We start from the raw sequence: 16,388 nt of genomic DNA, 5'->3' as shown, positions 1-16,388 counted from the left end.
ATATTGTCCTGTATATAGCTTTGATATATTTGTGTGTATGTGAGACCAATACCAGCCTATTCAGCTAACTAGTGCCTATAATATCAATCTTTATGCATTTCATTTTTGACGACTTCCAATTTTCTTAGATTCATACTTCATACTTTACACAATCTGATTATTAATGGATGTTTGTAACTGTTTCTTCTCATTTTGAGTCGTGCCACAATCAGTAAATAAAGGTCCCGAAAGCTTGACTCCAGCCGTGTTATTAAGATCAGTTCTACTTGGAGGAGGCAGCTCTTCCGCAGTTGTATTTTGAGTATCTTTCTACCTGAGGGACTCATCTTTCGACCTGATTGACTCATCTTTCGACACTCTTATCAGCCAGCGTTCTGCCGCTTTTCATAAGGTTTTCACTGGCCAATTTTTTTAGTAGATCTCCAGGTCCTTCTTCCTAGCCTGTCTTAGTCTGTAGTTCCACTGAAACCTGTCTGTCCACCATGGATGACCCTGCTGGTATTTGAAATATCAGTGGCATGACTTCCAGTATCACAGCACCACACAAGCTACCACTGTATGACAAACTGAAAGATGAGTGGTGGTTATTTCTTTAGGATGTGAATTATTTATAATAATCATAGATCATTCTAAAAAAAAAAGAATTCCATTTAGAAAGAAAATTTAATGTATTACTGGAGCTATTTTAAAATTTATTTTATGATAGTTGTAGTTGTTTGGGGCTAGCCTGTTTGCTTGGGGAGTGAACTAGAATTTAATTTTTAAAATATTTTTTCCTGTGCTCATGTTTATCTTTTCACTGGTATAATGCAATTCCTTATTCTTTGCAGAAAGTAGATACACAGTGTAAGGAAAGACATCGTCTTCTGAGTCTGCAAGACCAGGGTCAAATACCAGCTCTACCACTTCCCAGCTCTATGATTTGGGTCAGATTATATAACCTCAGTGATCTGTAGTTTCCTCAACTATGCAATGGAAATAATGATGATAACGAAAGTGATGGTGATTACCCTGAGCTTGAATATTTGTTCAGAGGGTTGACTGATACCAGGTACATTAAGTTCCTGGAACATAATAAAAAGTAGCCATTATGATGATGGCGATATGAACATTTTAGAATTTCTCTTATTTTAAAGTTAGGTCTTAGACACTGGGAAGAAAATTAAAGAAAGTTGTGGAAAAACAGCAATATTGATGTGCTAAGAGTTTCTGTTTTATAGCATTAGCTAGTTTTTCGTAGACTGCCTTTACAGAAAGGCAGTTTTCTTTTATTCTCTCAGTTCTCATTGGCTAAAGAGCGGCCTCACCCAACATACTTTGTGAAACTGCTTGTATATCTGGCATTTTTCTGCAGAATTGGAATGAGGTAGGACTGCTTTCATGAGAATAGATGTGAGAAGGGAGGAGAGTGTGGGAGGGAGGGCTGGAGGTAGGGGAGCAACTGCCAGGTTTGCTTTCATGTGTCGCCTCCCCTCTCCTCCTCGTCATCAGGATTGGTTTGTTTGTACAAATTGGTTGCCTCAAGCAACACATTATTAGTTTGAGCGGAATGTATCCCTGGAGACTTACTGCTTTTCCTTTGCCAAGCAATTGTTCTTTTCCTGCAGAGCCTTCTGGGATTGTGGGGGCATTCTTTCCCTTTAGTTTCTTTCAACCCAGTTCCCCCACATTTTACTGAGTGCCAGCTATGTGCAAGGCACTTTGTCGTTTTACTGTGCTTAGAAAGCAACCAGTTGTGTGAGCTTTTTAATCTTTATTTTGCACTCCTGAACTTTTGTCCTCTCCTGGTGGATGGGAGACACCGGCACTAGTGTCTAAGGAAAGATTACGTTATTGCTTAGAATATTTGCTGACACTGTCTACAATGTCCATCCCCTGACAACAGGATGTTACCCCTGCCTCATTGATGTCAGTCTTTGCCATTTGACTTGCTTTGGCCGGTGAAATGCCAGTAGAAATGACTTTTCCAGCATAGACTTCCATGTGCTTCTGCATTATTCTTTTTTTTCCTCTGCCAACGACACTCATACTCCCACATGCTACCCTCAGACCCTGACTTGGAATCTGTTGCAGAGCTCCTCTGGTTTCACTCATCCTCCTGCCCTACCTTCTAGAATGTGCTGTAGTCCCCAAACCCAGGACTCCAGAATCCCTTGCCTAGAGAGTCCAAGACCCTCTTCCAGGCACTCTTGGGGATCTGTGTACCCAAGTGTGGACTGTGCTGCTGGTGTGTGCACCCCTAGGCCTATAGGGACTGTGAATAGAGCTTGGACACATGGATGGGCTGGCCACACATGTACACATAGGGCCCTCACAGTGCAGGAAGGAGTGAGGAAAGGGGAGGGGAGCAGGCCTCAGGGGTTGCCTGTCCTTACACTGCCATCTTTCTGTGTGCAAAGCCAAGGAGTCCAAGAAATCAAAATGCAATCTTGGCCTTCCAGGATGTTGTTGTTATTGTTAGGTGCCGTCGAGTCAGTTCCGACTCATAGCGACCCTATGCAAAACAGAACGAGACACTGCCCGGTCCTGTGCCATCCTTACAATCGTTGTTATGGTTGAGCTCACTGTTGCAGCCACTGTGTTAATCCACCTCGTTGAGGGTCTTCCTCTTTTCCACTGACCCTGTACTCTGCCAAGCATGATGACCTTCTCCAGGGACTGATCCCTCCTGACAACATGTCCAAAGTGTACAAGACACAGTCTCGCCATCCTTGCCTCTAAGGAACATCCTGGCTGTACTTCTTCTAAGACAGATTTGTTCGTTCATTTGGCAATCCATGGTATATTCAATATTCTTCGCCAATACCACAATTCAAAGGCGTCCGTTCTTCTTCAGTCTTCCTTATTCATTGTCCAGCTTTCACATACATGGGATGTGACTGACAGTACCATGGGTTGGGTCAGGTGCACCTTAGTCTTCAAGGTGACGTCTTTGCTCTTCAACACTTTAAAGAGGTCCTTTGCAGCAGATTTACCCAATGCAATGCATTGTATGATTTCTCGACTGCTGCTTCCATGGCTGTTGATTGTGGATCCAAGTAAAATGAAATCCTTGACAACTTCAGCCTTTCCTCCGTTTATCATGATGTTGCTCATTGGTCCAGTTGTAAGGATTTTTGTTTTCTTTATATTGAGGTGCAATCCATACTGAAGGCTGTGGTGTTTGATCCTCATTAGTAAGTGCTTCAAGTCCTCTTCACTTTCAGCAAGCAAGGTTGTGTCGCCTGCATAATGCAGGTTGTTAATGAGTCTTCCTCCAATCCTGATGCCCCGTTCTTCTTCATATAGTCCAGTTTCTCATATTATTTGCCTAGCATACAGATTGAATAGGTATGGTGAAAGAATACAACCCTGCCACACACTTTTCCTGACTTTAAACCAATCAGTATCCCCTTGTTCCATCCGAACAACTTCCTCTTATTCTATGTAAAGGTTCCTCATGAACACAATTAAGTGTTCTGGAATTCCCATTCTTCTCAATGTTATCCATAATTTGTTATGATCCACAGAGTCGAATGCCTTTACATAGTCAATAAAACACAGGTAAACATCCTTCTGGTATTCTCTGCTTTCAGCCAGGATCCATCTGACATCAGCAATGATATCCCTGGTTCCACATCCTCTTCTGAAACCAGCCTGAATTTCTGGCAGTTCCCTGTCGATATACTGCTGCAGCCGTTTTTGAATGATCTTCAGCAAAATTTTGCTTGCGTGTGATATTAATGATATTGTTCTATAATTTCCACATTCGGTTGGATCACCTTTCTTGGGAATAGGCATAAATATGGATCTCTTCCAGTCAGTTGGCCAGGAAGCTGTCTTCCATATTTCTTGGCATAGATGAGTGAGCACCTCCAGTGCTGCATCTGCTTGTTGAAACATCTCAATTGATATTCCATCAATCCCTGGAGCCTTGTTTTTCACCAATGCCTTCAGAGCAGCTTGGACTTCTTCCTTCAGTACCATCGGTTCCTGATCATATGCCACCTCTTGAAATCAACTAATTCTTTTTGGTATAATGACTCTGTGTATTCCTTCCATCTTCTTTTTTTTTTTTTTTTTTTATAACTTTTATGAAGCTTCAAGTGAACGTTTACAAATCCAATCAGTCTGTCACATATAAGTTTACATACATCTCACTCCCTACTCCCACTTGCTCTCCCCCTCTTGAGTCAGCCCTTTCAGTCTCTCCTTTCTTGACAATTTTGCTGGCTTCCCTCTCTCTCTATCCTCCTATCCCCCCTCCAGACAAGAGTTGCCAACACAATCTTAAGTGTCCACCTGATATAATTAGCTCACTCTTCATCAGCGTCTCTCTCCCACCCGCTGACCAGTCCCTTTCACGTCTGATGAGTTGTCTTCGGGGATGGTTCCTGTCCTGTGCCAACAGAAGGTCTGGGAAGCATGGCCGCCGGGATTCCTCTAGTCTCAGTCAGACCATTAAGTTTGGTCTTTTTATGAGAATTTGGGGTCTGTATCCCATTGATCTCCTGCTCCCTCAGGGGTCCTCTGCTGTGCTCCCTGTCAGGGCAGTCATTGATTGTGGCCGGGCACCAACTAGTTCTTCTGGTCTCAGGATGATGTAGGTCTCTGGTTCATGTGGCCCTTTCTGTCTCTTGGGCTCTTAGTTGTCGTGTGGCCTTGGTGTTCTTCATTTTCCTTTGCTCCAGGTGGGTTGAGACCAATTGACCTTCCATCTTCTTTTGATGCTTCCTGCCTTGTTTAATATTTTCCCCATAGAATCCTTCACTATTGCAACTCGAGGCTTGAATTTTTTCTTCAGTTCTTTCAGCTTGAGAAACGCCGACCGTGTTCTTCCCTTTTGGTTTTCCATCTCCAGCTCTTTGCATGTGTCTTCTCAAGCCACCCTTTGAAATCTTCTGTTCAGTTCTTTTACTGCATCAATTCTTCCTTTTGCTTTAGCTGCTTGACGTTCACGAACAAGTTTCAGAGTCTCCTCTGACATCCATCTTGGTCTTTTCTTTCTTTCCTGTCTTTTCAATGACCTCTTGGTTTCTTCCTGTATGATGTCATTCCACAACTCATCTGGTCTTCAGTCACTAGTGTTCAATGCATCAAATCTATTCTTCAGATGGTCTCTAAATTCAGGTGGGATATATTCAAGGTCATATTTTGGCTCTTGTGAACTTGCTCTGATTTTCTTCAGTTTCAGCATATGAGCAATTAACAGTCTGTTCCACAGTCGGCTCCTGGCCTTGTTGTGACTGATAATGTTGAGTTTTTCCATCATCTCTTTCCACAGATGTATCAGCTTGATTTCTGTGTGTTCCATGTGGTGAGATCCATGTGTATAGTCGCCGTTTACATTGGTGAAAGAAGGTATTTACAATGGAGAAGTTGTTGGTCTTGCAAAATTCTATCATTCGATCTCTGACATTGTTTCTATCACCAAGGCCATGTTTTCCAACTACTGATCCTTCTTCTTTGTTTCCAACTTTCGCATTCCAATCGCCAGTAATTATCAATGCGTCTTGATTGCATGTTCGATCGATTTCAGACTGTAGCAGCTGATAAAAATCTTCTATTTCTTCATCTTTGGCCCTGGTGGTTGGTGCGTAAATTTGAATAATAGTCGTATTAACTCGTCTTCCTTGTAGGTGTATGGATATTATCCTATCACTGACAGCGTTGTACTTCAGCATAGATCTTGAAACGTTCTGTTTGACGATGAATGCAACATCATTCCTCTTCAGTGTTCTGTCCCCCACGCCTGTCAGTTTGTCGTACTGAGGAGGCTTGCGTGTTGCTGTGATGCTGGAAGCTATGTCACTGGTATTCAGATACCAGCAGGGTCACCCATGGAGGACAGGTTTCAGCTGAGCTTCCAGACTAACACAGGAGGAAGGACCTGGCAGTCTACTTCTGAAAAGCATTAGCCAGTGAAAACCTTATGAATAGCAGCAGAACATTGTCCAGGCTGTTTTAGACATATGTTATATGCACCTCCATCTGAGCTCTTAACGCCAGTGCCTGTGAATGTTACAGATGGGTCTGATGTTTTAAATAGGGGCTGCTCTTAACTTCAGCCTGGGCCTTGGAATGAGGATAAAGTGGAACAGAGCTGCAGCAGACTCTCGGTGGATATAACGGGAGGATAAATCTTTGCAGTTGTAAGCCACTGAGGTTTTGGAGTTATCTGTTACTGCAGCTTAATTTGTTGTTAGGTGCCATTGAGTCAGTTCTGCTTCATAGTGACCCTATGTACAACAGAACGAAACACTGCCTGGTCCTGCACCATCTTCACAATCGATTGCTATGTTTGAGTCCATCGTTGCAGCCACTGTGTCAGTCCATCTCATTGAGGGTCTTCCTCTTTTTTGCTGTCTAGTTTACTAAGCATGATGTCCTTTTCCAGGGACTGGTCCTCCTGACAACATGTCCAAAATAGGTGAGAAGAAGTCTTACCATCCTCGCTTCTTAGAAACTTTCTAGCTGTACTTCTTCTGATACAGATTTGCTCATTCTTTTAGCAGTCCATGGTGTGTTCAGTATTCTTCACCAACACCATAATTCAGATGCATTAGTTCTTCTTCAGTCTTCCTTATCCATTATCCAACTTTTGCATATATATGAGACGATTGAAAAGACCATGGCTTGGGTCAGGTGCACCTTAGTCCTCAAAGTGACATCTTTGCTTTTTAACGCTTTAAAGAGGTCTTCTGCAGCACATTTGCACAATGCAGTATGTCTTTTGATTTCTTGACTGCTGCTTCCGTGGCCCTTGGTTGTGGATCTAAATAAAATGAAATCCTTGACAACTTCAATCATTTCTCCATTTTTCATGATGTTGCTTATCAGTCCAGTTGTTAGACTTTTTGTTTTCTTTATGTCGAGATGTAATCTATACTTAAGGCTGTAGTCTTTGATCTTCATCAGTAAGTGCTTCATATAGTCCAGCTTCTTGGATTATTTGCTCAGCATGCAGATTGAATAAATATGGTAAAAGGGTACAACCCTGACACATACCTCCCCTGACTTTAACCCATGCAGTATCCCCTTGTTCTCTTCAAGAGACTACCTATTGGTCTGCGTACAGGTTCCTCAAGAGCGCAATTAAGTGTTCTTGAATTTCCATTCCTTTCAGTGTTATCCATAATTTGTTATGATGCACACAGTCGAATGACTTTGCATTGTCTATGTAACATAGGTAAGCATCTTTCTGGTATTCTCTGCTTTCAGTCAAGAGCCATGTAATATCAGCAGTGATATTTTGCCCATAGAATCCTTCTATATTGCAACTTGAAGCCTGAATTTGTTCTTCATTTATTTCAGCTTTAAAAATGCTGAGTGTGTTCTTCCTTTTTGGTTTTCTAACTCCAGGTCTTTGCACATTTCATTATAATATTTCGTCTTCTGGAGCTGCCCTTTGAAATCTTTCGTTCAGCTCTTTTACTTCATCGTTTCTTCCGTTTACTTTGGCTACTTGCTCAAGAGCAAGTTTCAGAGTCTCTTCTGACATCCATTTTGGCCTTTTCTTTCTTTCTTGTCTTTTTAATGACCTTTAGCTTTCTTCATGTATGATGTCTTTGATGTCATCCCACAATTCATCTGGTCTTCGGTCGTTAGTGTACCATGACCGAAGCGGTCATTCTTTGCCTCTTGTGGACTTGTTTTAATTTTCTTCAGCGTGAGCTTGAGCTTGTGTATGAGCAATTGATGGTCTGTTTTGCAGTCAGCCCCTGGCCTTGTTCTAACTGATAATAGTGAGGTTTTCCATCGTCTCTTTCCATGGATGTAGTTGATTTGATTTCCTGCATATTCTGTCTGGGGAGGTCCATATATATAGTTGGCATTTATGTTGTTTAAAAAAGTATTTGCAGTGAATAAGTCATCAGCCTTGCAAAATTCTGTCATGCAATCTCTGGCATCGTTTGTATCACCAAAGTCAAATTTTCCAACCACCAGTCCTTTTTCTTGGAAACCCTGGTGGTGTGGTGGTTAAGAGGTATGGCGTACTATAGCTGCTAACCAAAAGGCCAAGCAGTTTGAATCCACCAGGAACTCCTTGGAAACCCTATGGGGCAGTTCTACTCTGTCCTGTAGGGTCGCTATGAGTCAGAATTGACTGGACAACAATGGATATAGTCCTTTTTTTTTGTTTCCAACTTTTGTATTCCAATCACCAGTAATTATCAATGCATCTTGATTGCTTGTTTGATCGATTTCAGACACATAAGCCACCACAGTACGACAAACTGACAGATGTGTGGGGATACACACACACGTATACTTAGTTAATCAGTCCTTCCCTGAGTAATGCAAACAGTTAAGCGCTTGACTACCAACCCAAAGTTTGATGGTTCAAACTCACCTAGAGGCATGTTGGAGGAAAGGCCTGGTGATTTGCATCTAAAAGGTTACAGCCAAGAAAACCCTGTGGAGTACAGTTCTACTCTGCAACACATGGGGTCATCATAAACCGGAACCAACTCAATGCCGACTGGTGTCAGAGGTGGTATATATCTGTATCAGGTATTATTAGAAATTATTTTAACTCTCTGTCAGCTGTTCTGTGGTAACCCAATTTTCAGATCTCAGTTTCACTTAAAACTTCTCTCTCAGTAATCTTCTGGCTTTACTCTCCTTCCATAGAACCTAGACCTCAAGGGTAGTTTTTTCCTTAAGTACTGAACCACCAGCCTTAGAATTCTTTGATTTCTTGACCTACTGCCATACCCCACTGGCCAGTTCTCAATCCTACCAGGTACTCATAATGCTTATGCTGCTGAGATCTACTAAAAACCAGAAAGCCTTGAATTAATCGTACTGCCTCTTCAAGAACCTTGCCCCTTCAAACACCCTCCATTGTATATTGTACGTGTGTATCTGTCTTTCTCCCCATTTCTAAAGTCTCTAAATATGCTGCATTCCTCCTTATGCTTAACAAAATCATTGTTTTTGGAACTCCTTTCCCTCATTTTGATATTTTTGAATGACTTTTCTCACTTAGGTTTAAAGTCCTAGCGTAGATTTTGGCAGGATTGTCTTCACAGTAAATCCAAGAATATTATTATGAAACTTGTGGAACCCATAGCCGTGGTTTGAAATTCTGATTCTCCTCCAACTTGGATGTTTATCTCTCCCTTCAGGTCTCTCCTTTGTCTCTTTCATTGACTGGCACTGTGACTGACAGCCCAGCAGTGTCCACAGAACCAAAAGAAAAAACAGCTCTTGAGAAAGAGACGAAGCAGTGGTGTATTCCCTGCCCAGCAGCTTCCTGTCCAGGTGTGTCCATCTCTCCAGACCACCTCAGCGCATCTGATTAGGTGGAAACACAGGAAGAGTTTGAGTATGGGAGGGATATACATGGCCAATTTTAAGAGAGTCATGATTAGGGCTTGTACAGTGACTTCTATCTACGTTGCGTTTTCTTTTTTCTAGTTCTCACTTCCTTTTTCTTTCCTTCCCATTACCGCACAGGGTTGGTTCTCAGATAGCATCTTGGGGAATTTCTCTGGTTAGTCTTGATACAGAGAATGGGTCACCATTTTTAGTATTGACTCTTGTCATTTCAATTTCCATCAAGCCTTTTGCTCAAAAGAGCAGTCCTCCCTGCGATGGCACACCTTCCACCTGTCTTGCTCTTCCCCAGTCTTCCTCCTGCCCTGTTTCTGCTTCAACCTGGCTGATCGTTCCTTGAGCAGCTACACTTTGGCAAGCAGCTGACGTACTTTAGGTCCCTATAAGAGATCTTTCTGTCCAGGTGCCCAAGAAGGCCATTTAAAAAAAAAAAAACTACAAGTAGAAAAAGAGGAAAATATGAAGACCTTTGCTTGAGGCCTGTAATTCTAGTTGATGGCCCTCAGAATAATAAAATGGGGTTGCTGTCACTGTTTTAGAGGCACAGGAAGCTTGGTCAAGACTCTCCAAGCCCAAGCCCAGTGCCATCGAGTCAATTCCGACTCATAGCGACCCTATAGGACAGAGTAGAACTGCCCCATAGAGTTTCCAAGGAGCACCTGGCAGATTCGAACTGCTGACCCTTTGGTTAGCAGCCATAGCACTTAACCACTACGCACCAGGGTTTCCTCAAGACTCTCATCTATTAGTTACCCAAAGCTGATGATCAACTTAGCACACCACGCAGTTCCCCTGTTTTGAAAGGTCCATAGTGTGTGGTAGGACTTGAATTATGTCTTAATATTTAAAGTAGATGAAGAGGAGGGAAAAGTAGTCAAGGGAGGCACAATGAGCAATCTTTCAACAAATCTGTTATTTCACTTTTCCCTTATAGATGCTTCCTGGACTCAGCACTTCCAGCAACGAGGAAGTGGGTATTGGATTTGGCCAATGATTTGGTCATTGTTGGTGGGGCAGTGACTTACAGAGGTTGGTTAAATGGGATCTTACCTGGCCTTGTAGTGTCGGGGTCACCCCTGACCTCATTGCCACATTTGAACCTTGACATTTATTCTCACTGGGGCCTGCTTAGGAGGAGTACGAGCTGCAGGTGCTATGTGGCGTCTGACTCACTGGTGATCTTGGCAAAGTTTATGGGACTTTTACGAGCTTTAGAACAGAAACGTTGGCAGAGTTAACCATCTGCTTCCAAGAAGAAGAAGGGAAATGATTTGGGATCAGGGGTACAAACCTAAATCCTTTCTTTAGACAGAAATCTGAATATCGCCAGTGATGAGGAATCGATCTCCCTGCTGCTTTCTGAATGATATACTAACCTCCCAACAAAGATGAAAAATGCAGCTCTAGAATCTGTTCAAACGTAGAAAGTAAAGTCATGTGGATAACAAGTAGTTCAGTGTAATGGAATATGAAGAATTCGGCATCACTAGGGACCCAAGGGGGTAATTTGCCGGTGTCCCAGATGAAGCTTGAGTTTTTGCTACAGCAGCCACTGCCTGAACACCTTTAGATTTGAAGGACTTGCTCTTGGGAGAGACAGCCCATTCTGTGTTCATGACAGTGAACTAGGTACCACTTTTCCCTTTTCCTGCTAGTCCTTTGGAAACTAACTGCCTGGTTTGAATTCTGTCTTCTCTACTTACTAGCTATTTGACCTTAGGCAAGACGCTTAATTTCTCTAAGCCTCAGTTTCTTCATCTGTAAAATTAGAACAACGGTGGTAACAATTTCAGAGGGTTGCTGTGAAGATTGGTTGAGAAAATGCAATTAAAGCTCTTAGAATAAATACTGGGTATAATAGACGTGCTTAATAGATGTCAGCTCTTAAAAAAAAAGAAAACTATTATTATGGTTGTTATTATTATTATTAACATTTCTTGGATCCAAAGAAGAAATCTGATCTTTTTTCCACATGATGTCTTCCCTGTTTGAAAAGAGCTAAACACCCTCAGCCACAGAAACAGCCCACTTGTCAACTAATTCCACAAAGATGACAAAGGAAGTTCAAGGCACTGAGATAGGTTTAATACACTCAAGCCCATTTGCAGAACTCACTGGTAAAATATTTTTTAATAACTGAGTGATGATGACTTCTTCCTAGGAATTTCTATCCCCAAAAGATGGATTCTAAAGAGCATAAATAAAATAAACCTAACAGGGAATTCGTTGGTTTTTTTCCTAAGATAGTACTTGCTTATGGTACATGTAAAGTACTTACATATCTTTTTTAATTTTTTGTCATTTGTGCAATAGAATCTTGGACATTCAGAGCATGAATGTGACTTTTTTCAAATTTTCCCAAACCTGCAAAGCAAACTGCTTATCCTCTTTTGCTAATAGGTTGCATCAGGCGAATGCATCAGTAAGTTCCATAGGACAGAGAGGACCTGGCTTAAAGAGAGTGCCTAGTCTGGGGCAGCTACAAAGTGAGAGCCATGACCTTCACAGACCTTTCCCACCCCTCACTGGTGACAACAGAGACACTTCCTCAGGGGTTAGGTTTTGGCAGGCATGGGGCTGGGAGAAATTGGATCACCTGCTCAAAGGGGGACATCACCCCCTATATGTGTTTATGACTCATTTTATTGCTGACTTTTGGCTTTAAATAGGATCTGCTGTTTTGTTTGAGAAACAAATCTCTCACTGACTTGTGGAGTTTATTACCAGGGAAGATGACAGGCCATGTCATTAGGCAGTTGAGGAATAAGGGAGGGTGAGGGCTCCCTTTTTGCCTTCCCACAGTGGCTGGCAGCAGTTAGGCTAGGTTGTGTGGGCTGCTCCAGCCTTTTGTTTGGTTTCTATGGTTCTAAGCTCAGTTATCCACTCAGCATGGAGTAGGGAAAATTGCAGCTTTTAACCCTAGCTCAGCTTCAACGTGGTTCTCATTTTCTTCTCTGTCTAAGGCTGGATTTATGTGTAGGGGCCATCATTAGGGAGTGATTTGAGGGTCTTGGTCTAAGTTCATTGCTTCTATTGGTGGATAATGGATGAGTATATGGGAGAAAAATGATTGGGGACTGTCAGCTTTGCTTGATACTAGTTCTGTTGCTCCCTCCTCTCCCTCCCAGTAGTAGTGTAGTGTGGGTATGCAGAAAGTCTACACTGGAGTCACCCAGGCATGAGGTCAAATTCTGGCTCTGACTTTCTAGGCAGTTTCTCAGCCTGGGAAACAGGGCTGGTACTACCTAGTAATCTCCAAGTGGATTAAATAAAAGAGTGAATGTAGGGAATTTAGCATAGTATCTGGCACATAATCCACATTTCCAAAGATGTATGGGGCTGATTCTCCTTGTTGCTCCCAGCAAGCTCACAAAGCACCTGTGGCAGCCATGAAGAACAGTAAATTCTAGAGGTCACTGAGAAAGACTATGTTTTTTATATCTCTTCCTAAGAAAGGCTTTTAGCTGCTTTAGCCTTGAGGTGTTGTACGCACACCAGTCTGCAAGTGCACGCATGCACACACACCTGTTTCCCAGGTGTTAGGTGGGTCATAACTGGATCTCTCAGTCCCACCTGCTTGTTTTGCCCTACGGACTTGGCAGTGCCATTTCAGGGTGAACCAATAGGCAGTGATTAAGCAGACCCTAAATGTGAGCAGAGCTCTTAATCATGGTCTCTTCTCCTTCCTTCCTTGGCCTCAGATAATCACTAGGCAGCCTGTTACGGCTTGTTTTCCAGAAAGATAGAAGTCTATTGCACAGTGGTGGTATCTGTAAGGCCAGCTAATCCTAGGGCATGGTGGGCTTTTGAGTAGGTGCTAACAGATGGTATGCAAGGAGGTAATTTTTGCCCTGCAGGAGCTAAAATGGGCAAATAAAACTACCACACCTGAAAGAATTAAACGCCTGAAAGAATTAGCCACCAATTAAGTGCTCAACCATGTGCTACTGACCCAGTGCTAGAGTTCAGTGTGGGGAGGGTAAATGCCAGTGCAGGCCTGTCTCCCCTCTTCCCTAGCACTGTGCCTTGCTGAATGATTGAACGATGTTGTAAAAATACAATAATAAGTGCATGGGGCAGGTTTTGCCCCTTCTTTTTAAGAAACTAGATCAGAGTTTTAATTTTAAGCCATTTCATTATAAAATATCATTATAACATTAAAAGATATTTTAAAAAGGAGAAGGAACCATCCCAAATCCCACAGCCTGAACACTGTTTATCAAAGCCTGTAGCTCATTCACTCCAGTGCCTGGTACACACACTGGGCCCAGCCAATGGTTGTGAACGTCCAGACAATGGCTTTGTAAAGAGTGCCAGACTAGCACCTCTTGCTGGGCAGGTTTCTCTTTTCTAGCATTGAAATCTTCTCACAGGGCAGAGAGAGGGTGGGGGTAAGGTGAGGCACAGCCAGGTTAGGTAACTAGCTGCTGGACACCAGCTGGCGAGTGCTCGGGAGGATGTCACTTCAGAGTGTGAAGATGCTTCCATTTGACCATAGAGCTGGAGATATAGTAAGGATAAAGAGGTGGTGCCTAAGATAGAGTCCTTCATCCTACACAGGGATAACGTTTCTCCTTTTCTCCACTAACGGAGAGGATGGAATCTGCCAAGCTCCACAGGGACCATTATCATCCCCACAGCATCAGTGCCAACAAGTTTTGTGGCTTCTGCCCACCTACTTTTCTGGTAAGGCAGGCTTACCTGTTGGTACTTGTGCAGGTTTGAAGAGTTGGCTGTAGGCGCTGTTGATGTAAGATAAATTAAAGCTGATTCAGGCTCTCCTGTGTATGCTCCTCTTCCCAAGGCCCTGCTTCTCTCTCTCTTTCTCTCTAAATATAGGTATGTGTCACTTAACATACACAATAAGTTCTGTGTAATAAGATGTTATGTGACTTGGATGTTGTGCAAACACCTGAGCCCTGGACTCCCTGCACACAGGCCCACAAGCTCCTGTGTGCCTAGCGGTCTCGTGAAAGTCACAGTGGGGACTAGGCTTCAGGTGCTGGTCTGCGCAGCAGGGGAGTGGTCTCAGCGACCAAGTGCCCCTGCTCACTGGCCCCATGATGCCTGCAGACCTTGCATGCTAGGGAGTAGGATCAGGCTCCACTCCTCCCAGCAGCAGGGGCACCTGTTCCCAAGGGTGGGGGGTTGCAGAGCAGGCCTGAGTCAGGCTGTGTGCATCTGCCCGAAGAAGGGAAGGGAGAGTTGTTTTTTTTTTTTTTCCTTTTTTGGAAATGTCACTCATTTATTGTTGGGGTGGAGGTGGAATTAGGGAAGCAGCTTGTTTATAAAAGGAAACTGAAGCCTGTATGTGGAACTCAGCAGGAGCCCCAGGGCAGCGTCTCTCGGCTTGCACCTGGGCCATTCTGTTGGCCTTACTGGGGCTGAGGCTCTGCAGCTTTCTTAGGTGGCCGTGCCCAGCCCTGTACATGGTCTAGGCCAGCCCTTCTGGGCCACAGCTTGGCCTGGGCTCCATGGAACCTGCCCTTGGGCTTTGGAGGCCTCTGATGCTTTACTCTCTGCTTCTTGTGTGGAGGCCCAGCGGGCTCTCTCTACTTGGTTCAGCCCAGGGAACAAGTCCCAGTCAAGCTACTCGACTACCACCTGACGGAGGTACTCAGCTTCATCTTCCTCCCCCTCAGGTCAGCTGGCCCCCTCGGTCTCCAGTGGGGCAGCTGGGTCCCTGGCATCACTGTCCCCGTCGGCCTTTGCCCGTACCCTCTTCATGGCCACCAGGCTCTTCCTCTTATGGGCCTTTCGTTATTCCCACTTGCTGCACATTGTGGGCATGTTGGTCCTGCCTCTGGGCTTTCAATTGCAGCCTCCTCTCCTTGGCCACCAGGATGGCCTATAGCTCCTCCTCCACTTTGTGCACTTAATTGTAGAACAGTATGTCCTACCCCCACCCCCTGACCTCCCAGACCCTCTGGGATATTGATGAGCTACAGCATCATCCAAGGTCCATCTCCAGTGAGCCGCAGGGTGCTCTACTGAGCCCACGTGGTGCAGCACCCACTGATGGTCTGGGGAAGCTCTGTAATCTTGTGTTTGTTGTGGGGCTCCAGCGTACTCTGACAGCTTGCTGATGTCCTACAGATGGCTCATGTTGGGGAACTTCTCTTGGAGAAGCTTCTTCATCCCTCCACTTGCACCCACAGGAACAACTTTGATGGTATAATGGTGGAAGTACAGCTCCTGGGAGTCAAATGTTGAGGCAGCCTTGACGGCACTCAGGTTTACCTTGTGCACATTGATGGAGGGGAACAGGTTCTGGAACATAGTGGCCATGAGCTTCACTTGCATGTCATGAGGGCTGAAGCCGTTGAGCACCAGAAGGGGCAGGTGAGCCGGACCACAGATGTATATGTGATTGTCTGTTGCCCGAACAGCAGACATTATGTGACACATGACTATGATTTAAGCTGTGACAAGTAAACCGATGGTTCGTACCTCTGGTTCACTCAGTGCTCCCCAGGCCAAGCCAGAGGTCGTAGCAGCGCTGATACATCATTGTTTTGGAGAAAGTTAACACCTTCTCATGTCTCTGGTGTTGAAGTTGTGATGATCCTGCTCCTCTCTCTTGCCCTGACCTATGGGTAACCAACAGTACTTATTTTCAAAATAGTAGCCTGGGATAAATTGAACCTGGGAGCAAATGATACTCTCTTCTATTTCCTACATCCTGTTAAATGTGAGTTCACGAGCAGATAAAACAGTTATCCGCTTGGGATAAATTAAAGCCGCTTGGTCTTTCATTTATTCATCCAGTATTTATTGAGCAACTATTGTTTGCCAGGCACTATGCTAGGCATGGAAGGAGACAGTGAAACTTGTACTAACTATAATTTATTGCACATCTACTATTCATTGGATTCTGTTCCAGTGAGTGAATATATAAAATCAAACACCCACTTTTTCTGACACCAACCATTAGCATATAAGAAATCCCCACTTTTTAACTTTGTTCTGTTCTGACACCAGCTGCCCATGCAGCACTTCTTCCTCTGACCCTAACTAGCTGGAGTTAGGTCAGCCTTCACCAGTTAAAGGACACAGTCATCCAGACT

The 16,388-nt window shown here is 43.8% G+C and overlaps 1 protein-coding gene across 6 annotated transcripts in view; it reads left to right on the top strand.

The window, feature by feature from the left end:
- Positions 1-16,388, top strand: part of STON2 (stonin 2) — a 155,675-nt gene that overhangs the window by 63,364 nt on the left and 75,923 nt on the right. For 2 of the 6 annotated variants that reach the window (XM_023546456.2, XM_023546454.2), the window contains exon 2: positions 9,111-9,246. The exons of the other annotated variants lie outside the window; for them this stretch is intronic. In XM_023546456.2, coding sequence (XP_023402224.1) covers positions 9,111-9,246 — 136 coding nt within the window. The remainder of the gene's footprint in view (positions 1-9,110; positions 9,247-16,388) is intronic. 6 annotated transcript variants of the gene reach the window in all.

This window comes from Loxodonta africana, chromosome 10 (assembly GCF_030014295.1).
Source record: "Loxodonta africana isolate mLoxAfr1 chromosome 10, mLoxAfr1.hap2, whole genome shotgun sequence".
NCBI lineage: Eukaryota > Metazoa > Chordata > Mammalia > Proboscidea > Elephantidae > Loxodonta > Loxodonta africana.
This window is presented reverse-complemented; position numbering and strand designations above follow the sequence as displayed.